General features: G+C 47.8%; 1 protein-coding gene and 2 long non-coding RNA genes across 4 annotated transcripts in view; 1 reads left to right on the forward strand and 2 right to left on the reverse strand.

Annotated features, from left to right (window-relative positions):
• The first annotated feature begins 4256 nt into the window (after positions 1-4256).
• Positions 4257-25376, forward strand: ZNF333 (zinc finger protein 333). The gene is given in 10 exon segments (XM_032313595.1): positions 4257-4478; positions 7036-7079; positions 8015-8138; positions 9950-10032; positions 13402-13489; positions 19738-19832; positions 20403-20529; positions 20958-21059; positions 22099-22175; positions 22670-25376. Coding segments are annotated over 9 exon segments (1833 nt in total). The 5' UTR covers positions 4257-4478; positions 7036-7040; the 3' UTR covers positions 23768-25376.
• On the reverse strand, positions 8232-12178 carry LOC116573576. The gene is made up of 2 exons (XR_004278884.1): positions 10488-12178; positions 8232-9080 (listed from the first exon to the last, which is right to left on the reverse strand). It is a non-coding gene; the product is annotated as an uncharacterized LOC116573576 (long non-coding RNA).
• The window catches only part of LOC116573559, a 44470-nt gene continuing 32451 nt past the window's right edge, over positions 14849-26867 (reverse strand). For both annotated transcript variants that reach the window (XR_004278879.1, XR_004278880.1), the window contains exons 2-3: positions 16909-17170; positions 14849-16235 (exon numbers count right to left, since the gene is read on the reverse strand). This is a non-coding gene — a long non-coding RNA (uncharacterized LOC116573559). The remainder of the gene's footprint in view (positions 16236-16908; positions 17171-26867) is intronic.

A 26867-nucleotide genomic window follows, 5' to 3' on the forward strand; every position in this document is an offset into this window, starting at 1 on the left:
TGAGCAGGGAGCCCAATGCGGGGCTCGATCCCAGAACCCTGGGATCATGACCTGAGCCGAAGGCAGACGCTTAACGACTGAGCCACCCAGGCGCCCCTATTCATTCATTTAAAAAAAATTTTCAGTGTTCCAAGATTCATTGTTTATGCACCACACCCAGTACTCCATACAATACATGCCCTCCTTAATACCCACTACCAGGCTCATCCATCCTCCTACCGCTTCCCCTCCAAAACCCTCAGTTTGTTTCTCCGAGTCCACAGTCTCTCATGTTTCGTCTCCCCCTCTGGTTTTCCCCAATTCACTTTTCCTTTCCTTCTCCTAATGTATTCCATGTTATTCCTTATGCTCCACAAGTAACTGAAGCCATATGATAATTGACTTTCTCTGCTTGACTTATTTCAGTCCCGTCCATGTTGACACAAAGGCTGGTATTCATCCTTTCTGATGGTTGAGTAATATTCCATTGTATATATGGACCATATCTTCTTTATCCATTCATCTGTTGTTGGGCATCTAGGCTCTTTCAATAGTTTGGCTATTGTGGACATTACTGCTATAAACATTTGGGTGCACATGCCCCTTCTGATCACTACATTTGTATCTTTAGGGTAAATACCTAGTAATGCAATTGCTTGGTTGTAGGATAGCTCTATTTTCAACTTTCTGAGGAATCTCCATACTGGGAACAAAGGGAATTCTTAAACATACTTTTAATTTGTATTTTCAAAAAGATTAAACCAGAATAGTTGGGGAAAAAGGGAATCTTCAGAGAATAAAGAAGAACTTTAGGAGATTAAAATTATAGAGAGGATGTGGAGAAAGGGGAACCCTCTTACACTGCTGGTGGGAATGTAAGTTGGTGCAGCCACTTTGAAGAACAGTGTGGAGATTCTTCAAAAAATTAAAAATAAAGCTACCCTATGACCCTGCAATTACACTACTGGGTATTACCCCTAAGATACAGATGTAGTGAAAGGAAGGGCCATATGGACTCCAGTGTTTGTAGCAGCAATGGCCACAGTCATCAAATTGTGGAAAGAGCCAAGATGCCCTTCAACAGATGAATGGATAAGGAAGATGTGGTCCATATACACTCTGGAGTATTATGCCTCCATCAGAAAGGATGAATACCCAACTTTTGTAGCAACATGGAACGGGACTGGAAGAGATTATGCTGAGTGAAATAAGTCAAGCAGAGAAAGTCAATTATCATATGGTTTCAGTTACTTGTGGAGCACAAGGAATAACATGGAAGACATTAGGGAGAAGGAAAGAAAAAGTGAATTGGGGGAAACCGGAGGGGGAGATGAAACATGAGAGACTGTGGACTCAGAGAAACAAACTGAGGGTTTTGAAGGGGAGGCGGGTGGGGGGATGGATGAACCTGCTGGTGGGTATTAAGGAGGGCACGTATTTCATGGAGCACTGGGTGTGGTGCATAAACAATGAATCTTGGAACGCTGAAAAAATAAAATTAAGTATGAAAAAAAGAAATTAAAATTATGGCAGCCAACATAAAAATTCAATAGAAGGATAAGATATAAAGTGGTGATAATCTGCAAGAAAGGAGACCAAAAACATAGTTTAAGGAATTTGGGAAAGAAAGAAACAAACAACAAAAAAACCAAACAGAAAGCAGGCTATTATTCAAGGAAATAATATTAAACAATTACCTAGAGCTGAAAGACACGAGTTTCTATAGTAAGCCTACTGAGTAGATCATAGTGAAAATCTGGAAAATGTAGAATATAAAGAAATTATTTGTGAATGATGTGAAATAGTGATCTAATAACTTAATTCTGTAGCCAATTGTCTAAACAGATTCCTTCCCCCATTGACTTGAAATACTAACACATATGAATGTCCACATATGCTTAAGTCTGCTTCTGAGCTGTTTTGTCTCTTGGATCTATTTGTCTGTTTGTGACAATAACACACACATACCCTTAATTTCTAGGCATAACTCATTCCTCAGTGTTCCCAGAATGTGTATTTCCCCTATGTTTCTGTGTTCTTCTTACACTATATCCGCACTTGCAACATTTCCTAGAACAATTCTCCATGGCTTGATATTCATCCTTCAAGACCCACTTTCTTTCTTTCTTTTTTTTTTTTTTTAAATAGGCTTTATTTTTAAGAACATTTTTGGATGTATAGAGAAATGCAGCAGATAGCATAGAGAGTTCCATATACCTCCTACACACACACACACAGAGTTTCCCTCATTCTCAATATCTTACATTAATATGGCACATTTGACAGTGAGCCAATGTTAATATATTATTCTTTTTTAAAATTTTACATAAAAATTATATTTATTTATGTTAGTCACCATACAGTACATCATTATTATTATTATTATTTTTTTAAGATTTTAAAGTTTTTTTTTGACAGAGATCACAAGTTGGCAGAGAGGCAGGCAGAGAGAAGGGGAAGCAGGCTCCCCACTGAGCAGAGAGCTGGATGTGGGGCTCCATTCCAGGACCCTGAGATCAAGACCTGAGCCAAAGGTAGAGGCTTTAACCCACTGAGCCACCCAGGTGCCCCACATCATTAGTTTTTGATGTAGTGTTCCATGGTTCATTGTTTGTGTACAACCCCCAGTGCTCCATGCAAATACCTGCTCTCCTTAATACCCACCACCAGGCTCACCCATCCCCCACTTCCTTTCCCTCTAAAACCTTCAGTTTGTTTCTCAGAGTCCATAATCTCTCATAGTTGGGCTACCCCATTCCATTTCCCCCCTTCAGTATCCCTTTCCTTCTCCTAATGTCTTCCATGCTATTCCTTATGTTCCACAAGTAAGTGAAACCATATAACTGACTTTCTCTGCTTGACTTATTTCACTCAGCATCATCTCCTCCAGTCCCCTCCATGTTGATGCAAAAATTGGGTATTCATCCTTTCTGATGGCTGAGTAATACTCCATTGAATCACAGCTTCTTTATCCATTTGCTTCAAGAACCACTTTCAACCACACCAAATTTCTTGATTTCTCCTCCATGTCTCCTTAATAGTTTTTTTTTTTTTTTTTTAATTCTGGTAACAAAGCACATCCTACAATGTGTTGAATTAGTTTTCCTGGAATGGATCAACCTCAACTCTTTCTCTCCATAGCTCTCCTCCAATTCTCTACTTGGAACATACTGGCAGGAAGGCACTTTGTAATCCTAGCATTTAGCATGTAGCAATCAACCTATGCTGTAGCTGTATTTATTGAAAGAAATAATACACACATGTGCTTGATATACAAAGAATATCGGGAAATGGTTACAGTGGCTATTTCTGTGAAGATTTAGTGATGGGTTGAGTTTCCCTCCATTTGAACTCCTATGTGTATGTATTATCTATACTATATACCAAACACATTAGTTTTTACTAAAAAAAGATATATATATATATATAGAGATATATATATCTATATATCTCTATATATATATATATATCTCGCCCTCGAGGGCGAGTTGGGGGAGGAACAGAGGGAGAGAATCTTTCAAGAAGCCTCCAAGCTGATCGCAGAGCTCCGCCAGGGGAGGGCGCCGGAGGCTGGATCTCATGACCCATGAGCTCGTGACCTGAGCCAAAACCAAACGACAGCGCTTAGTTTGTAAAAAGAAGTCAGATTTTCTATTGTCTTGAACATTTTTTCACATCTTATTTTTGGTAAGAAAATAAGTTGTAGAAGATACAAAATATATAATTCTATTTTTAGAATAAACTAGAAAGATTGAAAAATAAATCTTACCCATGGGCATGTTTTAGTAGGGGTATGGATTGAACCAAAGGATCAAAGAGGGGGCGGGCGAGGGTAAGTTAAACACAGAGCATCCCAATTTGCCAGCGAAATCCCACCCCTATTCCAGCCCACCAAACCCGGGACCCGCCCAGTCCCCGCCCAGTCCCCTGCGCATCAGGCTAAGCCGCGCCCCCAGCCTCCTCCGTCTGGCATAGGCCCCACCTGCGCCCGTCCCTCTGCAGGTCCAGTCCGACCCTATCCCAGAGCCTAACTTCTCCCTGCGGGGAAGGAAACTAGGATTTACCCCCCGAGGCCGGATGAATTAGGGGATCAACATTTCTGTCACTCTCCCTGAAGCTCCTCTGGTCCCAAACCCGGTTACTTCCGCTCTCGGCGAGCCCCACCCCCACCCCAAGGCCGGAAGCGGAAGTGCGCTGTGGCAGCGGAAGCTGGCGGGTGTGCAGGCTCCGCGGCGTGCTGCGGTGGGAGTGTCTCCGGGCCATCTGCAGGTGCGGCCCGGCCCATCGGGAAGGCGGGGAGGGCCTTGCGGGTGCGGGGAGGGGCCGCAGGGCCCCGGAAAGCCGCTGTGCGGCGGCGCCTCGTCCCCGCGGTGGCATCCCAGGGCGGGATGGGGCCAACAATGCTCGGCTTCGCAGCCGTTACCCCTTTATCCCCCGGCCCGGCCAGCTGCCCTCCGGTCCCCCCTGTCCGGGCAGATAGGACGGTCGCTCATCCATCGGTAGGGAAATCGCGTAGTAGAGTCCAGGTCCCGCAGCTCAGGAATGTGGTGCCACCAGCCGGCCCAGCTTTCACCCATCCTCCCGGATTTGTAGGACCCTACCATACCTCCCTTCTGCATGGAGCTGTTTATTAGTAATTCACGTTGTATGTCATAGGACGTTTCGTGTTATCTAGCCCTGCAGCTGGAACGTTAGGTCCTGAGTCTGCGTGGGCCTTTTGGTTTGAGTGACTGCTCAAGTGAATTTAAAAAATAGAATGTACCCTCTATCAAGGGATGAGTTAGATGAAAAGAGGTTTTTTTTTTTTTTTTTTTTTTTTTTTTTGTGACTGACAATTTGTAGTTCCTTAGCTTAGGGCCTGTTAACTTAGATTTTGTTTGATTCTTACTTTCCTTTCTCTTTATTCCTTTCTTTCATTTAAAAGAGCTTTTAATTTGTGAGCGCCAGTGTTTTTCACTGCGAGATGAGGGTTTTTTTTTTTTTTTAAAGATTTTATTTATTTATTTGACAGAGAGAGATCTATGTAGGCAGAGAGGCAGGCAGAGAGAGAGAAAGAGAGAAGAGGAAGCAGGCTCCCCGCCAAGCAGAGAGCCTGATGGGGACTCGACTCCAGGACCCTGAGATCATGACCCAAGCAGAAGGCAGAGGCTCAACTCACTGAGCCTCTGAGGCGCCCGAGATGAGGGTATCTTAAGAAAAGCTATTTCCCAGTTACCTCACAAGTCTTACCATCAAGGAAGAGGAAGATTATTCAGTTCTTTTCAGGGCCGTTTCCGCCCTGGTTACCCCAAGCCTGTGAGTGAATCACCACGAGGCTTAGAAAACATATGGGACTCCGGGAAAAAAGATGACATTGCTTTGTTAGTGCTGGGAATTGAAATGGAGTTGGCCATAAATGAAGTGTCTTTTTTTAAATAATAGGGTTAAAACTAACATTTGAGAAATGAGGAAAAAAATTAATTCTGGAAGAAAAGTAGACTTCAGATTTCAAGTAAGGTATTTATTGTTAAAAAGAGCACAAGTTCTGCCTTGCCTTTTAAGAAAGATTTAACATTGTTTCTTAAAGACATCTGAAAACTAGTGTTGATTTATGTTGCATAAAGAGGCATTTTAAATCATTTTTGTATTTGATTTTGTGGTGGTACATTAGTGTCTGTGTGTCTGTGCAGGTGCATGCCTCAGGCTGGTAATACTGAATTATTCTTGGGGAGTGTTGATTGTTTGACACATTTCCATTGGGGACGCCCTCTGTGAACTGGGCCTTGGACAGGGGGAAACAATGTGATTGAAACAGATACCATACTTGCCTCTGTGGAGGTTTTATTCTGCCTTAAATTAATCATGACCAGGGTGATATGGAAACGTGGAACAGGAGAACTTGGAGAGGAGGTCAGGAAAAACCTCTTACAAGGGACAGATGTTTGAATCTCCCAAATGAGCTGCATATAGCTAGACAAGGGGTTGGGCTGTAGACTAGGAGTAGGGTTGAACTCACAACCCTGAGATCAAGACCTGAGCTGAGATCCAGAGTCGGATGCTTAACCGACTGAGCACGTAGGCGCCCCGCCACTGAATTAGTTTTAAGTAGGAGAGTGACGGAGTGTTTGTGATTTAGACAAAACACTCCACTGGGTTGAGTGTGGAGTTTAGGATGGACAAGAATTTGAGAGTTCATATATGTTTGTCCTGGGAATTGAAATTGAGTTGGCCATAAATGGGGTGTCTGGGGAGTCCATATATGAGCTAGAGTCAGTTCAGGTCTCATGCTGGTATTTGGGGTCCAATGATGATTGCAGAATTGGCAAAGTTGGCGTGTTTGAGAGGCCATGCAGGAGGCACAGTTGAGAGAACTTGGTTGATGTATTCTCTGTTATATGTTACAGAGCAGGGTTTGGCAAACTGTGCCAAATCTGACCCATTGCTGGTTTCCATAAGAACTGTTTTAGTGGGACACATTTGTTTACGTGTTGTCTGTGGCTGTTTTTGTGCTACAACCACAGTTGAATTGTTGGCTTAGAGGCCATTTGGCCCACAAATCTCAAGATATTAGCTCTCTGGTCTTTTAAAGAAAAAGTTTGCCGGCCCCTGGTATATAAGGTAGTTAGTACGCATCAAGCGCTGTGCTAGTGGCAGGATTAGGAGACCTGAAAAATGCGGACACAGGTCTACTTTGGAAAAGTACATTATAGTTGGAGAGGCAAAATCACCTCAACAAATAAAAATCACAACTTGATAAGAGGCAGTGGAGGAAAAGTAGAGGCTATTAGAGAGAGGTATTTTGAGAGAATATAAGAAGGGAAATAATCCTTTTATTAGATGAGAGGAACCACTAGATATGATCAGGGGGTGTGGTCTGGCAGGTGGCTCTGGGCCCAGTATGTTGCTTATTGGGAAGGATTCCGTGTTAGGGTTTTCACTGGGCTGCCTTGCTGGGGGCCCACAGAAATAGAATTACCTGAGCCAAACCCCTGTGTGGGGATCTGCTTCCACCCTCACCTCCCCACCCCACACCTTTTTTTTTTTTTTTTTTTTTTACCTTGGTCTCTTTTATTGCAGGGAGGATGCCTAATGAGACCTTAAATCCTGGCGCTGGTGTCATGGTGAGGGGACTGGAGGAGTTGGAATGGTTGGGGGAGGAGAGCATGATCTGATGGTCTCTTTCAGTGCCCAACCTCTGGATGGAACTGGCTTGGGAGGAGGGTCCCCACAGTGACCCTGGGGCTCTGTGCCTAATTTCGGAGTCTGACTGCAGAGGGGGGCTCATTTAGACTTGGCAGAAGCGGAGTTCCACACCCAGGCCATCCCTCGTGAGGCCTCCCCAAACACACGCATCTGTATAAATTTAAATTAATTAAAATTCAGTAAAATTAAAAACCCAATTTCTTGGTTGCCTGAGCCACATTTCTCAAGTGCTCAATAGCTACTCGTACTGGTGGCTGCCTTTTTGGAAATCACAGACATAGAACATTCCCGTCATCACAGAGTGCTCTGTCATACCATGCTGCACTATAGGATTCTGAAATTAAAAGACCGTTAAGTCTCTAGGATGCAGTGGAAGCCCTATTTTCACAGACAGAAAAGATTACAAAACGCTTTAGTCTTGGGAGGGGGTCTTGGGGTTTCATGAAAATTAAGTGATCAATGCCAGACTTTTGATGCCCTAAATAGTGTAGGGAAAACTCTCTAGAGCCCAGAATTAGGCGCTGGCAGTCACTGGTGGTGTGAAGCGACAAAGAGAGCCAAAGCTTACACTCTCAGATTTGTCCAACTATTAAAAGAAAGGAAATGCTGTCTGCTCAGTTGGCCATCTGATCCCTGTCGCTGTCCCAGCTGTTGTTACAGCACACCACCAGCCCTAGAGATGGGCAAAGAAATGGGCATGACTGTGTGCCAATAAAACTTTATTTATAGAAACAGGAGGCAGGTCAGGTTTGCTGAGCTCTGCTGTGGCAGAGCTGAATGTGCTCCCTTCCCCAGTGATAACCAGTTCTTCAGGTGGTCCTTGCTCAGCCAGAATATATGTGTGTTGTTTTAGGAGTCAGTCACCTTCGAGGATGTGGCAGCGGGGCTCATCCAGGAGTGGGCGTTGCTGGACGGGGCACGGAGGAACCTGTGCCGATACGTGATCCTGGACAAGTGTGGGACCCTGGCCCCCAGGGGTAAGGCTAGCATCAGGCTGGTCCTTCTCCCATGCAGGTGTCTAATGCCTTTTAAGGGCCAGCTGCGTGCTCTAGGAAGATGAGTGGGCTTCCGCAGGAAAACAGCTCCATCTGTATTCTTCCAAATGCATGGGTCTCACTGAACTTGGTCTTGGGCTTCAGGGCTTCATTCCTGAGGGGCACAGGGGAGGGTGTTTGTGGTGCGGTGTGGGCCCTTGTGGAAGAGCTTCACTGAGTTCATTGGAAATTGGGTGTGCTCACTTTGCTACCCCTGGCACTGGCTCAGTGCCAGGAGCTGAAGCCCATGCGGAAGTGGCAAGCCCACTGTGAACCCTCCCTACTTCCCTCAGCGTGTGTATTTTTATCCAGCAGTGGGGATTCCACTATACAAATCCAGTCTGGGCTCCTGGGTGGGGCCAGAGGAAGAGCTGAGGGCCCCACGGGTGTGTGTGTGTGTGTGTGGGGGGGGTGCCCACTGGGTGGAGAGGGTAGTGTGATGGGAAGAGTTAGTCTGAGAGCATTTCAGAGGCCCTTTATCGCAAGGGGAACTGAGACTTTGGGGTGATGTTTCTCAAGTGATTTCCTGTGGTGGTTTTTCTCTTCTGCTAGCCTTTTGCTACTTCTCTTTGGTTTCAGAAATGATCTGTTCAAAAGTCTCTCTTTTTTTAAACTGAGATGTTCACATACCATAGAATCCACCCTTTCAGAATGTACAACTCACTGGTTTTCAGTATATTCACAGAGCTGTGCTGTCTTCACCAGTCTCTCCTCTCTTCCCATCTGCTGTGTGCACGGATTTGCCTTTTCTTGGCATTTTGTATGAAGACAATCGTAGGACATGTGGCCTTTGGTGTCTTTTTTCGTTAGTGTGATGTTGTCAAGTTTCACCCACATTATAGCGTGTGTTGGAGCTTTGTTCCTTTTTTATTTTTTATTTTTTTACTTTTTTAAAAAGATTATTTATTTATTTATTTGACAGACAGATCACAAGTAGGCAGAGAGGCAGGCAGAGAGAGAGAGAGGAGGAAGCAGGCTCCCCACCGAGCAGAGAGCCCGATGCGGGGCTCGATCCCAGGACCCTGAGATCATGACCTGAGCCAAAGGCAGAGGCTTTAACCCACTGAGCCACCCAGGCGCCCCGCTTTGTTCCTTTTTAGGGCTGAGTAGTGTTCCTTGTGTGGGTAGACCACGTTTTGTTTGCCTGTTTGCCTGTGGATGGGTTTGTTTCTATTTTTTGGCTCTTGTGAATAGTGCTGTGAACATTCATGTACCAGATTTTATGTGGGTGTGTTTTCAGTTCTCTTGGGTTGATACTTAGGAGTGGAGTTGCTGGGTCATTTACTGAGCTTTTTGGGGAACCACCAAAGTGCTTTCTCAGGTGCACACACCATTTTACGTTCCCACCGCTGGTGGCCGAGGGTTCCGATGGCTCCACATCATACCCACACTTGCTGTCTAATTCCTCGTGGAAGGGAACATTTCTGTGTATATTGTCTAATTGCCTCTTACTTGTTTCTCTGATAAGGCTGTCCTTCTGGTGACATCTGTCTCAGTCCCGGGAGGACGGAGTTTCTCATGCCCCCGCCCCGCTCCTGTTATTGTCACATTCCACACAGCTGTACTCTTCAGTGTCTCCCTTTGCTCCCTGATGCCTTCTTTCCTTTTGGCACCGGGCCAAGTGTAGGGTCAATATTTAAAAAACAATATTTTAAAAACAATAAATAAATACTTAAATATTTATTTTGGTGAATTTTGTACCACTCTTTCTGAAAGACCTTAATTTTTTCTTTTTTTTTTCTAATTCATTTTAGACTGGGCGTCTCAACTTAAATCCAAAGCATTGACTCCTGTGCAGGATATTTTGGAGGAAAATTTGTCCCAGGATATGCAAATGGTAAGATTCATGGGGGATTATCCTTGTTCCCTGTCTTGGGAGAGACTGAGGAATTTGTGAGTTGGAAATGCACACCAGAGCCAGAAAGACATTTGGGGGCATTTCCAAGGACATGCCCTCATGGTCTGAAGGGAGTGGCCACAACTCATGAATTTGGGCAAACCCTGTTGTCACTCAAGACCCTTTTTCTTCGAATCCCAAGTAAATATTGCCATCAGTGTGAGTCAGACATTGATTGTGTGTGGTATGGTTTACTTCTCAACAGTCATGGGAAACTCCTGCCTTTTGGAGAAGCCCCATGGGAATCATGAATGGGAGAAAGCCCGCAATGTGCTTGAGCCCTCAACCCAGCTAAGCAAGGTGTACTTCTGAAAGTGCTAGAAACCTGCCTCGACGGGGAGGAGAGCAGCCCAGGGTGCTCTGCGGGTGTTGGTGGGGTTTTTGTCATCACTTACCCCTGGCCAGGAGCAAACTCGGCCTGGAGAGATGATTCAGCCACATCCAGAATGGCTTCAGGAGGAACTCTAACCTAGACCTGATGAGAGAACCGTGGGAGAGAGGGTCGCCCTGAGTATAAGGGACGTGGGAGAGCTGTTGCAGACCCCTGCCCACTGAGGAGAGAAGTCGAGATCCTGCACCTGAAATGATCCCTTGTCACAGCGTGGCAGAGCCTTCAGAGCCAGGTGGCGTGTTCCAGCGCACGAGGGAACAGACTGAGCCCCGCTACCCCCACCTTGGCACTGAGTTCCTGCTCCCCCTACTGTAAGGAATTTCCAAGGTTTGGGTTCCAGTTCTTGGGGATTTCCAAGATGAGGGTTAGGGTTTGGATAGAGGGACATACTGAGCCCAGTTTCACTGCCAGGCTGGGCCTGTTTGTCCCAGAGCCAGTGAGATCTCTGGGTGCCCTCATTGTGTCCCCCTCCACCCCTGTCATGGATGGTGTCCATCTCAGGGTGTCAGAGATGCCAGCCCTGTGGATGGGGTGGCAGGGCCTGGACGGTACAGACCTGCTTCATTGCTTTGCTCCGAGTGTGCAGAACCTTGACCCCGCATGGCCTGGTGTGGGCTGCAGGGAAGCTGAAGCCCTCACCCCTGCGTGGCTCTCGTCAGACCCCAGGGTAGCTGAGATACTCCTCACTGTCCATGTCCTCCTCACCATTGGTTCACATTTTTGTTTAGGTGGAGATTGTCCTTCAGTAGCTGCTTGGGAAAGGGCTTGTTGCTCTGGAGGCCCTGAGGTCTGAAAATACCTCACTGGAGCTGCTGGATTGCAGGGTCCTCATCTGACAGGCTCGTTGCTGTAACCCCATGCAGAGCATGCTGTGTGTCGTTACAGAGCCCTCAATTAATGCTTGTTCCGTGAAGGTGCAAACCCAGGCACTCCAGGCCCTCACCACCCCCGTGTCTTGATTAGTAGATGGACCCTATGAGGGAGGAGAACTCACAAGGCACAGCTGTCCTCTCCAGTTTCTGTGGGCTCTTTCCCCTCAGTTTGGGATTCCAGCATATTCCACAGAGTTCCACTCCCGGCTCAGCTGTGAGCGCTGAGTGTGGGAGAGGAGGGGGTTCTGCTGCAGGAGCCTCAGGAAACAAGCGGTCACAGAATGTTTTGAACGGGCAGAGGAGGTCCACCCGGACACACTTGTGGAGAAACGGAGTGGTTCATCCATGAAGACACACAGCCCATCAGTGGAACAGCCACATTTGGAGCTGGGGGTCAAATCCAGGCGTAACTGCAGAGATTGCCATCCTAGCGGCCAGGGTCTGCTGGCTGGGAACCCTACAACCTGGCAGGTGGTTGAAGGTGCTGGTGGTTCAGCTGGCCCTTCCTGGCATCATCGGGCCTCATCGCAACGACTGAGACCCCCATGGCAGCTCTGAGGCCTCCCTGTCACGTGAGAATAAGGCCTTGTGGCCTCCTCCTCAAGGGAGGGCAGGCACATAGAGGGCTGGAGACTGCTCCCAGAAGAACCCTGAAACAGGCTGAGGACGCGGTCTCCAGGCTCAGCCCTTCTCCCCCAGCCGCCCCCCCACCCTCCACCCCCATGCCGTGTCCCCTCCACGCGGCTTCAGGGCAGGGGGCGGATATTGGCTTGCGTGAGCGTTGGATAAGGACAGGGTTCAGAGGATGGGCTGTGGATGGCTGGGCAGGGCGAGTTTGGTCCTGCAGTGGATGCCTGCCAAATAGACAAACACAGACTCTAAGAAAACACAGAACAACATTCAGAACCTAGGGCTTTTAGCCTTTCTTCAGCGAAGCACTTTGCAGTGCCTCTGGGGGCCTGTGGCCTCACCCCCTAGCTGAACCCCCAGAACCAGAAAGGGCCGGGTTCACCTCTGCGTCTGTGGTGTGTTTAGTCCTTGAGACCCTCGGTGGCTGGTGCCCGCAGTGCAGTAGGGGAGTGAAGGTGCCAGACCTGCATGTCCCCCTTCTGACTGCACTGCCCCAAAACTGAGGGTCCCTCAGGCCCAGAGCAGCTTCATTGCCGCCTCTCTCCCGCTCAGTCCCCTCTGTGCCTTGTCCTTGGGGCCAGGCTGGGCCTGAGGATGCAGATCAGGCCCACAATTGGAGACACGGGGACACCTTTGATTCCAGAGGACTGTCGGCCTCTCTGGGTGTCACCTTGGTCTTCTGGGTGTACAGTAAACCTGGGAGGATGTTTGCTGTGAGGGCCCAGCCCCAGCCAGGAAGGCCCACGGTTCAGCATTTCTGCCTATCACCCATACTGAGGGACCTGCCCCCACCACCAAGGCCTTTGAGCTTTCCCCCCAAGATATAACTTATCTCTGACTGCTTGTGCTGTCCCCAGTGCCACCATCCTCCCCAGAGCCACTGAGAGTTCTCCAGGACCCCTAGAACTGCTCCCCATGGGCTCCCATTTCTGCTGGGCCCCACCCTGGATACAGAGGCTAGGGACATCCCTTAGAAATGCAGGCCCGGTCAGACACCTTCCCTGAGGGAGCAGCCACCAGTGGAGGGGAGTTCAGACCCTTTCTCCCACCACAGGGATTCCTTCTGGGAATAACTTACTGACCGTGTATTGTGTGGGGGTCCACCTCCCCCCACAACCCCTCAGCCTGCTGGCCATCCACACCCCTCTTTGCTCCAGTGTTTCCCCCGCTCCTGGAGGCTTCTCAGAGGTTGCCTCCCCAGCCCGGGTCCCCTCTCCATCTCATTTTGAGGTTGAAATTCTATCACAGTGATTAGTTTTGTACCCAGATTAATCTGGACAGACTACATTGGGTGTGTCTCAGTTTTATCCGTGTGTTGTCCGGAGCAGAGTCTACGTTGCAAATTCAGTCAGGGTGAAGAGCTGCGAGCGGACTCCATTGACTGTGTGACTCTGATCTGTCCCTGTCACTGTCTAGGGGCTGAAGGCGGCCGTGCAGATTCAGAGGGTGGCCATGCCGGTGCCTGCACTGGGTGTCCCTGAGCTGGGGATGGCCGGGGATTCTGGTGAGTGAGCGCCAGGTGGAATTGGTGGCCTGGGGGTCTGGGAACTTGAATCCTCCCCCTTCCTTTCCTCCGGAAGCAGGCATTTCCCTGCACCAGAAGGAGAGAATACATAGTAAAGTCACGTCACCATTCTTTATGCATTCAAGGGGAAACGTGCTTTCTTAGGATTGTGGGCTGGGAATCTTTTTGGATTTTTTTGTTTTGGTCTTTGGTCTTTTTGTTAAGGAGCAGACCCCCTTCACCTGTGGCCAAGTCCATGCCTCCTTTTGGGTAAGGTTAAAGTCTCCACAGTTATGTTGATGCTGAAAATGACAGTTGAATTTACTGCAAGTGGCATGTTTTAACTGCTCTTATAAAGAATTTAAATGGGTATGTTTTAACTGAGTTTATAAAGAATGAGGTTAAAACAAACCACATGTCCTGAGAAGTGGGGGGAAAAATTAATTCCGGAGGACAAATAACCCCTTTTAGCTATAATTGCAGGGCATTTGTTTCCTGCATCTTGCCTTCTAGTGAGAATAATGAGCTTTGTTTCTGAACAGTATCATCCAGTCTTGCATTTGGAATCTCTTACATCATCAACAGGAAGTAATTCTTAGATTATATAATGTATTACTCTTCTGTGTATTTTTGGTAAGCTTTCTGGGCAAGGCTTTGCCTTGAAGTACTCTTGAAGTACTTAGGGTACTGCGCTTTCGAAGTACTCTGCATAGTTGGCTCACCTATGGTGAGGTGGGCACTGGGAGACAGTCTCAAAACATTGGCCCCTTCCTGGGCAGTCAGATTTTTCAACAAAGACCAGAATACAATAGAAGCATGCCTCATCTTGCGGGCAGAGGGGAGTTTCTGGAAATTGGAAGTGAGACCATGGGTTCTCACTGCAGCACTGCTGAACCTTGGCACCAGATCCTTGTCTGTGGAGGGGCAGGTCTGTGCTGGGTAGGGTGTTTAGCAGTGTCCCAGACCTCCACCCACCAGACGCCTGGAGCGTCTCTTGTCTTGTTCCGCCAGGGGGCGCTGTCCTAACAAAGTCCCACAGACTGCAGTGGCTCAACCACAAAACTGGTTTTCTCATAGTTCTGGAGGCCAGAAGTCTAAGATCAAGGGATTGGCAGGGTTGGTTTTTCTCAGGGCTGTGACCTGTTTAGGCATCTCTCCTTGGCTTGTAGGTGGTTGTCTTCTTGTGTTTTCATTTTGTGTATGTGTCTGTGTTCAGATTCTGTTTTCTTACAAGCACACCAGTCATATTGGATTAGGGCCCACCCATCTGACCTCATTTTAAGAATGACCTCTTTAGAGATCTCATGTCCAAAGATGCTCATATTCTGAGGTACTGGGTATTAATTAGGACTTCATCCTATGAGTTTTTAAAGGGACACAATTAAGCCCATGCCCCTAGTCATGACAGCTGAAAATGTCTCCAGAAGCTGTGGCTGGTCCCTACCTCCCTATACCCCAAGATCATGTGCTGAAGTCCTAACCTCCCATGTGACCACATTGGATGGAAGCTGAGCCTTTAAGAAAGTGGTTAAGGTTGCATGAGGTCATAAGGATGGAGCCCCAATACCATAGAACGGGTGTCCTTATAAGAAGGAGGGACACCAGAGCTCTCTCGGGGAAGGCTGCTCTCACTAGCCCAACCACGTTGGCTTCCCGCTTTCAGACTTCCAGCCTCCAGAACTGTGAGGAAGTAAATTCCTACTGTTCAAGCCGCCTCGTCTCTGGGATTTTGTTATACAGCAGAGCTGACCGAGATCCTTGTGAAGGGAGCAGAGGGAGGGGGAGAGTGGTGTGAGCTGACTGGAGAAGGCTGGGCTCCGGATCGTTCAGGGCCTGGAAGCATGGGAGGAGATCCCGGCCGTGGGCTCAGGCTGCCAGGAGCCAGGCATGTGTTTGGGTGACAGGTGCCACGCATCTGTGGTTTTAGCCGAACTCTCCAGCACCTGGGAGGTGGCAGGGCCTCCGGGAGGATCCAAGCGGTGGGTGGAGGCCGTGAGGAATGGGATGGTAGTGGCCTAGACCAGTGGTGAGTGCGGAGTGGGTGTGGCGGGGTCCCCGAGACCACTCCTGGTTGTGGCCATTCGCTAGGACTCCCCCCTTGGCCCACAGTCGTACTCATGGTGGTGGTTTATCACGGTGAGGGGGCACAGAACTGGAGCCTTAGCTGAAGTCTGGGGGGGTCCAGAAACGACTTCTGGAAGCCTCTGCCAGTGGAGTCACACAGGACATGCTTAATACCCCCAGCAACAAGCTGTGACAACACATGTGAGGTGATGTCTATCAGGGAAGCTCAGTAGAGACTCGGTGCCCAGGTTTTTCACTCGGGGCTGGTCGTGTCGGCGCCCCCTGCCCAGCATGAACCTGACTCCTGTCGGCAGGTGCCGGACTCCTGGAAGGGAAGCAGGCGTTCAACACAAACCAGTGTTTGTAGAAACAGTTTAAGCAGAGTGAGCCCCTCTTACCAGTTAGGGTGGGGGAACCCTCTGGAAATCCATGTTCCCAAGGGCCAGCAGTCAGGCCTATTGTGTTAATTCTTGTCTACACTGTGGGGAATTGGGGAATGATTTAAGACACACGCAGGAGGTTGAGTTGAGATAATTTGCTGAGTCCTGTATGCTTTCATTTGCCAGACATTCCAGAGCATTCATGTGCCAAGCACAGTGTCGGGAAGGGGTGTAAAAGGAAAGGGAACCCAGGCTTGTTCTTCCAAAGCTTCCATCCCATGAGGGTGGCAGAAAATACGAACCTAAGGAAGCCAAAAACAATGTATTACAGATAGATGGAGGCTGTGAGGAAAGGGGGAGGGTCCTTCTAGAGGAAAGAAGGTCACCGGGGTGGGGAGGCACTTTGAGGGAGTGACCTTTTAGTGGATTCAAAAAAGAGAGGCCTGATGTGGCATCAGCCATGGTGGGGATAGGGGCAGGAGGAAAGGGAGTGGGGTGGGTGGGGGTGGGGGGAGATGAGTGCTCCCTGTCCAGATACCATCACTGAGGTGTTTTTGTTTTGTTTTGTTTTTTGTTTTTTTTTCGTTTTTTTTTTTTAAAGATTATTTATTTATTTATTTGACAGAGAGAGAGAGAGAGAGATCACAAGTAAGTAGAGAGGCAGGCAGAGAGAGAGAGAGAGGGAAGCAGGCTCCTCGCTGAGCAGAGAGCCTGATATGGGACTCGATCCCAGCACCCTGAGATCATGACCTGAGCCGAAGGCAGCGGCTTAACCCACTGAGCCACCCAGGCGCCCTGTTTTGTATTTGATTAATTGTTGGGGTCTTTGGAGTGTCAGGGGTGAGGTTTCCCATCTGAGGCAGGGATGTTCTTCCTAAGATCAGGGATGCTGGAAGGAGAACAGCCTTTGAGAATAAGGTGTTGAGCACATTTTTGGTGGTGGGGGGCATGAGACAACAGAAATTCATATCTCACATTTCTGGAGGCCACAAGTTTCCAGTCAGGGTATTGGCAGGGCCGTGCTTCCTTTGAAGCTTGTGGGGAGGCTCCTTCCTGGCAATTCCTGGTGTTCTCGGCTTGTAGCTACATCACTGTGGTCTTTGCCTGTGTCATCACATCACATCAAGTGTCCCTGCTTCTTTCTTTTGTCCTCTTCTTAGGACACCAGTCATAATGGGTTTGGGGCCCACTCCTCTCCACTGTGACTTCCTCTTAGCCAATCACATCTGCAAAAACCCTGTTTCCAAATAAGTTCACATTTTGAGGTAGTGGGGGGTTACAACTTTATAATTTTGGAGGGACACAATTCAGCCAATAATGGTCTACCCTCTGGTCCCTCTCCCCTCAAATTCACGTCCTCCCCATATACAAAATACAGTCAGACAATCTTGACAACCCCAGAGTTATTACCCATTCCAGCATCAACTCTTAAGTCCCAAATCTCATGAACTCAAGAAGTCCCCAAGTCCATATGAATGATCTAAATCAGGCATGAGAAGACTTGGGGTGTGGGCTCTACCATGTGCAAAATTCCTCTTTACCTGTGAACCTGTGAAATGAGAAAACAAGTCCTCTGTTTCCAAAAGACATTGGTGGGACACACACAAGGTACATGCTTCCTCTCCCAAAGGGAGAGAAAAAAGGGGTTATGGGTCCCAAGCAATCTCGAAACCCTGCAGGGCAGGTTCAAGGCCTGGTAGCAGTCCTCTGTGATGGCAGCAGCCCTTCCCCCCCATCTCACTGTGGGTGTAAGGGGAATTCCCCAGACTGATGAGTGGGGACATGGGCTGATGGTGTGCAGGTGTGTCTGGAGTTCAGGGGAGAGAGTCAGCCAGGGGTTTGGGCCCGGTCAGGCTGGGTGGGAACTGATGCCCAGAGTGGGTGAGCCTGCCCAGGCAGAGGCTGAGGGATGGAGGAGTCTAAGGAAGCTCGAGGGGTAGTCACTTCAGGGTGGAGGGACTAGATCACCACACACATTGACTGAATACCCACCAGGGATGGGGTGGGGTCACTGGTGGTCTCAGTGAGGTGCCTGTCGTTGGAGTGGTGGTGATTGTGAGTGAGTGCGAGGTGAGGAAATGGATGGTGACTTGGTTGCCCACAGTGGGGAACAAAAACAGTAAGTACGTAGAGGGAAAAGCAGAGTTTTTTGGCTTAAATTGTGGCCTCCCAGAAGGGTATATTGAAGTCCTGATTAGCCACTGGTGCCTGTACCTGTGACTGGGACCGCACTTGGAAATGTGTCTGCAGCTGCTATTGAGTTACGGTGAGGTTGGGCTGGGGGCCTCTCAGCCAATGTGACTGGTGGCCTTTTTTTTTTTTTTTTAAAGATTTTTATTTATTTACTTGACAGAGATCACAAGTAGGCAGAGAGGCAGGCAGAGAGAGAGAGGAGGAAGCAGGCTCCTCACTAAGCAGAGATCCTGATGCGGGGCTCGATCCCAGGACTCTGGGATCATGACCTAGGCCAAAGGCAGAGGTTTTAACCCACTGAGCCACCCCGGCACCCCGACTGGTGTCCTTTTAAGAAGAGAAACATGCATCTGCCTTCGGCTTAGGTTGTGATCCCAGGGTCCTGGGATCAAGTACAGTCTCAGGCTTCCTGGTTAGTGGGGAGCCTGCTTCTCCCTCTCCCTCTGCCCCTCCTCCCTGCGCTCTCTCTTTCAAATAAATAAATAAATAAATAAATAAAATCTTAAAAAAGAAAAAAAAGATAGAGGGAGAAACATGCCAGGGGGAGACAGGGACACACAGGGGAGAGGACAGCCATGTGACGATAGATGCAGAGGTTGGAGGGATACGGCTGCAGGCCAGGGAGCACCCAGGATTCTGGACAGCCACCGCCAGAAGCCAGGAAGAGGCAAGGAGGGATTCTACGCAGAGCCTCTGAGTGGCGCTTGGCTGACACCTTGGTCTTGGACTTCTGGCCTCCAGAACCAAGAGAGAATATGTATCTGTGGCTTTAAGCCTCTCAGTGTGCCTACTTTGTTATAGCTGCCCCAGGCGGGGAATACATGGGTCAGAGATTGGACATGGTTCAGGTTTTCTTTTTTTAATCATCTGTAATTTATTGCATTTATTTGTACGATATACATTATTTTTTAAGTCAGGATTGATTTCTGAGGGGGAGTGTCCCGTCACAGGGTGAGGTGAGGGTGCAGGGAGACAACGGATGGCGTGGGGGGTCACTTGCTTGTCTGTAATAGGCCGAGCCAGGAGGCCCTGTGGGGATGGAGGGGTGTGGTTGGTTTGAAGGCAGGAAGGGGAGATGCTGCCTTCCCACAGGCAGACTTGGGGTGCTGGCAGCTTCTCTGTCCCCTACTTATGGTTAAGTCCTGGGGCTCTATTGGCTCCGCATAGTGGTGCAGAGGAAGGCGCCAAGCAGCTAGGGAAGAATGCGGACCCAGGGCTGAATCAAGGGGCGTTGCGGGGTGCCCAAATCAAGGGGCATGGGGGGATGCCCCAGAAACTCCAGAGTCTGTTGGTAAATTGAGACTGTGACTCCAGAAATTTGGAATGGAAAAACTGTGTGTGTGTGTGTGTGTGTGTGTGTGTGTGTGCCTATTCTTCTCTGTAAGTGTATGTGCATGTGTATGTATGTTTTGTGTGTACATGTGTCTGCATGTTTATACGATGGCATGCACGTGTATGCATAAACGTGAGCGCATGTAAGTGCACGTGTGCGTCTCTTATATGTGAGTGTGTGCATATGTGTGTGCACATGTGGTCACTCACAGCCAGGGTAGGTAGCCTTCGGACCTGTGGTTGTGCTCACGGGGCCTCCTGGCTTCCCTCCTCTCCGAGATGTAGCTCTGCTTGCCCAGGACCCCGCCTGGCTCCAAAAGGAGAGCACAGAGGAGGAAGCCGGGGCGCCAGGGGTACTGATCACCTGTCTGCAGGTAAGTAAGAAATCCCTGTTGCTCTTCTTTCTTGCTTGGGCCTTTATCCTCTTCCCTTGGCCTGGAACGTCTTCACCCCACAGGTCTGGTCTCCAGGCCTCTAGGCACTGGACCTCCTGTAACGGGTGTGTGTGTCGGGGCATGTGTGGGACAACCCAGGCAGTGGTCTCACAGCTTCATTCAGACCTTCCCTAGCTGTGGACGCCTCATTGTGCTGAGCGTCAGGAGGGAAAACAGGAAGGATGTCTGCCGTCCTTGCCTCTTAGTTTTCACGGTCTCTCGGGGCAAACAGTTGTCATTTACCAAATCCTTCTCTCTTGCCTGCAGCATGCTCAGGTCTGCTGGACACTGGAGCTGGAAGGGAATAAAACTGCCATGGTTTCCTGGCTAGTTGCCAGTGGCTCAGTCCTTTGATGCCACATGTCTGGCCGCTGTCCCTCAGGGAGGAGCAAGTAGAAGGAGGAGAGTTCTGGTTCTGGGGTCTGAGCCAAAGGGCAGATTCTGAGACCTCAGAACTCCTGGTTCTGGTGAGGTGGCCCGTGGCTGAGCTGGGATGGGTGTGTGTTTCAGGAACCCGTCACCTTTGCTGATGTGGCTGTGTTGTTCACCCCAGAGGAGTGGATGTTTCTAGACTCTGCCCAGAGAAGCCTGTACAGAGATGTGATGCTGGAGAACTATAGGAACTTGGCCTCTGTGGGTAAGGGCCGGCTCGTTGCTTCATCTACACACTCCTGCGACACCTATGCATCCCCAGAGATGTGCTGGTTTGGGAAATCAAGAGGTGAAAAAACAGACAAATCCTGCTGTCATGGTTCTTACTGTTCAGGGGTTTCCTGTGGGAGTGAAGGTCTCTCTGCTGCTATCTGTTTCTCCATGGTTAAAAGTTTCTAGGCTTTTCAAGTTTCTCTCTGAGTGAGGCCCTGGGTTTTGGGGACTGGAGAATCCCATTGTTCTTTGGGACCCAGTGAGGGGGCTTGAACTTTGTTTGGTTCCTTAGTGGAAGAGCTCTGCCATGCCCGTGAGAATGTAGGCGGGCTCATTTTGCTCTTCATGTCTCCAGTGCCCCTAGAGACTTCAGAATATCAACCCCGGTTAACGGCAGGCCCGGTCTGCATCTTTCCACAGGAGCAGGAGATCAGCTAGGCAAACCCAGTACACTTTCCCTTTCGGAGCCAGGAGAAGACCTGTGGGCGCCTGAGAGAAGAACCTTCCCAGGAACCCATCCAGGTGAGCAGCGGGCAGATCAGGGAGCATCAGCTCTGATCATGAGATGAGTGTTAGGTTTGGAAATGGTCAGTAAGGGAAATGCTTCCATGGCCCTTGACAGAGCCGCTTTACTAGATTCTGCCTCCTTCCTTTTTATCCATAATGCTCTACTCTGGTTTTGTAGAACGATCTGTCCTGCCTGCTCTTCATATTTATCATGTCCATGTGTATAGTTTATCATGTGTGTGTTTTTTTTTGTTTTTTTTTGTTTTTTTTTTTTTAAAGATTTTATTTATTTATTTGACAGAGAGAGATCACAAGTAGGCAGAGAGGCAGGCAGAGAGAGAGAGAGAGGAGGAAGCAGGCTCCCTGCTGAGCAGAGAGCCTGATGCGGGACTCGATCCCAGGACCCTGAGATCATGACCTGAGCCGAAGGCAGCGGCTTAACCCACTGAGCCACCCAGGCGCCCCTCATGTGTGTGTTTTATGTGTATATAGCATGTGTATGCTTTATCCAATGCTTCCCTACCTGTGTGTTCTTGCTAATACTTTCTCTCCATTTCAGTCTCAGTCTTTCTAGAACTCTTTCTTAGTAACTTATCTACCATCTCCATTCCTTGTTTCTATGGTTACGTGACTCCTTACATAGTCAAATACCTTAAAATTTCCTTTACTCTTTGATACATTCCTCCTCTTCACAATTTTCTCCCATACTTAGAATCAGTATTTATTCTATTTTTTAAAAAAGAGGTGATTTGTTTGTGAGAGAGAGAGTGTGCACATGAGTGGAAGGAGGCGCAGAGGGAGAGGAAGAGAGAGAAGCTCAAGCAGACTCCCCACTGAGCGAGGAGCCTGATGTGAGGCTTGATCTCATGACCCTGAGATCATGACCTGAGCCAAAATCAACAGTCAGACACTTAACTGACTGAGCTACCCAGGCGCCTCTAGAATCGGTATTTAAAAAAGAAAATCCACATGTTCTCTGCTTTCTCTTTTGGTTGCCTTGGTCCCACAGTTTCCTTCCCTGTGTACTTAATTTTTCTATCCTTATTCATTCCAGAGCCTCAGCATCAACCGCAAGATTCAGTTTCTCACCCAGATATTTTTGCAGAGATTCCATCCACTGGCATGAAAAGGGTAAGGTACCCAAGGGTTTTTCTTAGTCCTCTGTCGTAGGACAAGTTTGGGGTTGCTGTCAGTTAGAAAAGCAGCACAAGAGGCCAGAGAGGGAGATTGAGAGAGAGGAGAGAGAGGGAGATTCAAGGCAAGTGGTGTTCACGCAGGGGAAAGCAGGTTCTTGGGAGAGAGTCTATGAATGTCATGAGTTGGGGAAAACCCTCCATGTTGAACAAGGCATGTGTTTCCCAGAGTTTCCATAGCAGCCATGTTTATAAATGTGAATAGACATCAAGTGTTTAAAACTTAATTTGCCTCTAACTCGGCCAAACTGCATCTAAGAGGCCTCCTGAATATAATGAAAACGACAGCTCTTTGTGGCAGAGCATCCACTTGAAGGGACTCGGGAGAAATGGTGCAGACACACTAAAGTGGTAGAAGCTTCAGCACCAGAAATGCCTTTTTCCTATGAATGTAATAGAGCCTTTGGTCTTCCTATTTTCCTCAATTGACAGGAGCAACCTCAGACTGGAGACAAACTTTATAATTACAGTCAACTTGGGGAACCCTTTCACGGCATCAAACCGCTTTTTCAGTACCAGAGAATTCACGCTGGAGGTGACCCCTGTGAATGCCACGAGGGTGGAAAATCCTTCTTCCAGCCCGCTCACCTGATCGTGCCAGACAAAATCCGTCGTGGGGACAAAACCTACGTGTGTAGCAAATGTGAGAAATCCTTCAGATACAGCTCCGACCTGATCAGGCATGAGAAGACTCATACCGCGGAGAAGTGCTTTGAATGTCAGGAGTGTCGGCAAGCCTTCAAGTACTCCTCAAATCTGCGGCGCCACCTGAGGACTCACACTGGAGAGAAGCCTTTCGAATGTGCTCAGTGTGGGAAAACCTTCACTAGGAACTTTAACCTAATTCTGCACCAGCGAAACCACACGGGCGAGAAGCCCTACGAATGTAAGGACTGTGGGAAAGCGTTTAATCAGCCATCCTCTCTGAGGAGCCACGTGAGGACTCACACAGGAGAGAAGCCCTTTGGGTGCAGTCAGTGCGGGAAAGCCTTCAGGGAGCACTCGTCGCTGAAGACACACCTGCGCACTCACACCAGGGAGAAGCCGTATGCGTGTAACCAGTGTGGGAAGCCCTTCCGGACGAGCACTCATCTGAACGTCCACAAAAGGATACACACTGGGGAGAAACTGTACGAGTGCGCTACTTGTGGGCAGGTCTTGAGTCGCCTCTCAACGCTCAAGAGTCACATGCGAACTCACACGGGAGAGAAGCCCTATGTGTGTCAGGAATGTGGGCGAGCCTTCAGTGAACCTTCATCCCTCAGGAAGCATGCAAGGACACACACTGGCAAAAAGCCCTATGCCTGTCAGGAATGTGGGCGAGCCTTTGGTCAGTCTTCACACCTTATTGTGCACGTGAGAACTCACACTGCGGGGAAACCCTATGAATGCAATCAGTGTGAGAAAGCCTTCAGGCACAGCTCTTCACTTACTGTGCATAAAAGAGTTCATGCCGGGAGAGAGAACGTTAGGAATGGCGGCCTGCCTTTATCAGTGTCCTAGCCGTAGAGGGGGCCCCTTGCTGAGTGACTTCCAGGTTTTAAAAATATACGTGTTCCAGGCTATAATCATCTCTTGTAGTACTTGTTTTAGCTGCATTACATGTTTTGATACATATTTTCATTTTGGTTGAAATCCGAATATTGTCTTAGTTTCTATTATCACGTATTCTTTGGCCTGTGAATTATTTATAATTAGATTTTAAAACAGCAGGACATGAGTATATTTTTTATAGAGGTATAATTACTTATAGTGAAATTCATAGATCTTAAGTGTATAGTTGGAGGACTCTGACAAGTGCATACATATGTATATGTAACCAATATGCCATTTAAGATACAGAACATTTCTATCCTTCTGGAAAGTTCCTGCATGTATATGGGTGGATTTTTTTTTTTTTATTTTACAAATTTTTGTTGGTTTCCAATTTAATTTCATTGTGAGCGGAGAATGTGGTTTTTATGTTACTGAATGTTAGGTATCTGTTTAGTTGCCTGTCAGAATTGCCCCTTCCTCCTTACAAAAGGACTTACATTTTTTTGTTTAGATTGGTAATGTGCACTGTTAAAAAACCTCTATCTCTTGGTCCTTGCAGCTAGAGGAGCCCCCCCCCCTTACCCACCCTCCCCCACCCAACCGCCACCTGCCCTGCAGTCCTGGCCTTTCTAAGTATGGGAAATTATTGCGTGTGATACCTGGGAAGGATGTTGTAAAGGAATATTTATCTAGATCCTTCCACGTCTTGCCCTTTGTACAAACGACATGATGTCTGGCACTAGAGGAGCCATCCCATGACCATGAGGGTAAAAGCTGCAGGCTAAAGAGAGTGTGGCCAGAAGTCATACCAACCTGTTTCCCTAGTTGGTGTCTTTGTGTGACTGTCCTGGCCCATTTTTCTGGACATCTTGTGATGTGAAAAAAAATGTACTTCTTACTGGCACATGACATTGCTATTTTGGGGATGGGTTGGGGAGGGTAGGGATGGGTTTATTATGGCCTAATGAAGTATCTCATTGATGCACTTAGTATAGGGTTAGTTTCGTATATGCTTCATGGGTGATGGAAATCAACGTATTGTATTCTACATACATCCACTAGCCTGAGCACACTATTTGTGTTTCAAAATCTTCTATACATTTATACATATTGGTCAATATCTTAGTCTGTGTGGGCTGCATAACAAAAATACCATCGATGGGGTGACTTATAAATAACAGAGCTTTTTTCTCATAGTTCCGGAGGCTGGAATCCAAGATCAAGATGCCGACAGATTTGCTTTCTTGTGAGGCCTGCTTCATGGTTCATAGACTGCCATGTTCTTGCCCGGTCTTCACATGGCAGAGAGAGCAGAGGAGCTCTGTGGGGTGTCTTGCAGAAGGGTGCTAATCCCATTCATGAGGGTTCCACCCTTATAACCTAATCACCTCCTGAAATGCCACCTCCTAATACCATCACAGAGTGGGAATTAAGCTTCAGAATATGAATGGGGGGACACAACATTCAGTCCAGATCCGTCTTTGATCTGTGAACTGAGACAGCTATGTTAAGCTCTCCCACCATGATTAGTGAATCTTGTAATTCTGTCAGTTTTTAAATTTATATATTTTGAAGCAAATTAAATGAGATTTTTGATATTTAATGTTTCCAGCAAATTGTTCCTTTTATTCTTCTACTGACCATCTTTCTTCCTAGTGATGAATATTCAACCATTCATTTTCATAACAGCAAGTATTGTTTGGAGCTTATTGTTAACAGATAGTAGATATTAACAATGATACTTTGAGGTAGATACTATTATTATCCCCAGTTTTTAGATGGGGAAACTGAGGACAAGCTCAAGGTGAATTAACTAAGGTCATACAGGTGGTAAGTGATGGAGTCTGGCTCCACAATCCAGAGGCTGTGCACAGTGCCTTACCCTGGAGGACTTTTCTTCCTTTATACCTGTTCTTACAGTCTGTTTTTTTGTGTTGCTGGTTTTTCTTTTTTTTTTTTTTCTTTTTTCTTTCTTTATTTCTTTCTTTTAGAGAGAGAGAGAGAGGAAGAGGGAGGGACAAAAGGAGAAAGAGAGAGAGAGTCTTAAGCACACTTCTTGCCCAGTGTGGAGCCTGATGCTGGGCTTGCTCTCAAAACCCTGAGATCATGCCCTGAGCTGAAGTCAGGAGTCAGATATTTAACTAACAGCCACCCAGAAGCCCCTGTTTTTGTGTTTTAAAATTCTAGGGGTGCTGGGGTGGCTCAGTTGGTCAAGCATCTGCCTCTGGCTCAGGTGATGATCTTTGGGTCCTGGAATCATGCCCATGTCAGGCTCCCTGCTCAGTGGGGAGTCTGCTGCTCCTTCTTTCTCTGCCCCTCCCTCCCCCTGCTTGTGCTTTCTCTCTCAAAATCAAGTGCCCTCCGTAATGCCCATCACCCAGTTACCCCACCCCCCCACCTTTCCTCTCCCCGCCAGCAATCCCCAGTTTGTTTCCTATAGATACAAATCTCTTATGGTTTGTCTCCCTCTCTGATTTTGTCTTGTTTTATTTTTGTCTCCCTTCCCTTATGATCCTGTTTTGTTTCTAAATTCCACATATGAGTGAAATCATATAATTATCTTTCTCTGATTGACTTATTTCCCTTAGCATAATACCCTCTATCTACCTCATTGCAAATGGCAAGATTTCATTTTTTGATGGCTGGGTAATATTCTGTTACACACACACCCACCCACCCCCACCCACCCACACACACCATCTTCTTTATCTATTCTTCTGTGAATATAAGGGCCCTTTCCATTTTTTGGCTTTTGTGGACATTGGTGCTTTAAACATTGGGGTGCAGGTGCCCCTTTGGGTCTCTGTATCCTTAGGGTAAATACCTAGTAGTGCAATTTCTGGGTCGTAGGGTAGCTCTATTTTTAATTTTGGGGGAACCTCCATACTGTTTTCCAGAGTGGCTATACTAGCTTGCATTCCCACCAGCAGTCTACACTTGCATTCCCACCTTTGTCTTCAACCTTGCCAACATCTGTTCCCTGACTTCTTAATTTTTGCCATTCTGACTGGTGGGAGGTGGTATCTCATTGTGGTTTTGATTTTTATCTCCCTAATGCCAAGTGATGTGGAGCATTTATTCATGTGTCTGTTGG

The sequence above is a fragment of the Mustela erminea genome, chromosome 1, assembly GCF_009829155.1.
Source record: "Mustela erminea isolate mMusErm1 chromosome 1, mMusErm1.Pri, whole genome shotgun sequence".
Lineage (NCBI taxonomy): Eukaryota > Metazoa > Chordata > Mammalia > Carnivora > Mustelidae > Mustela > Mustela erminea.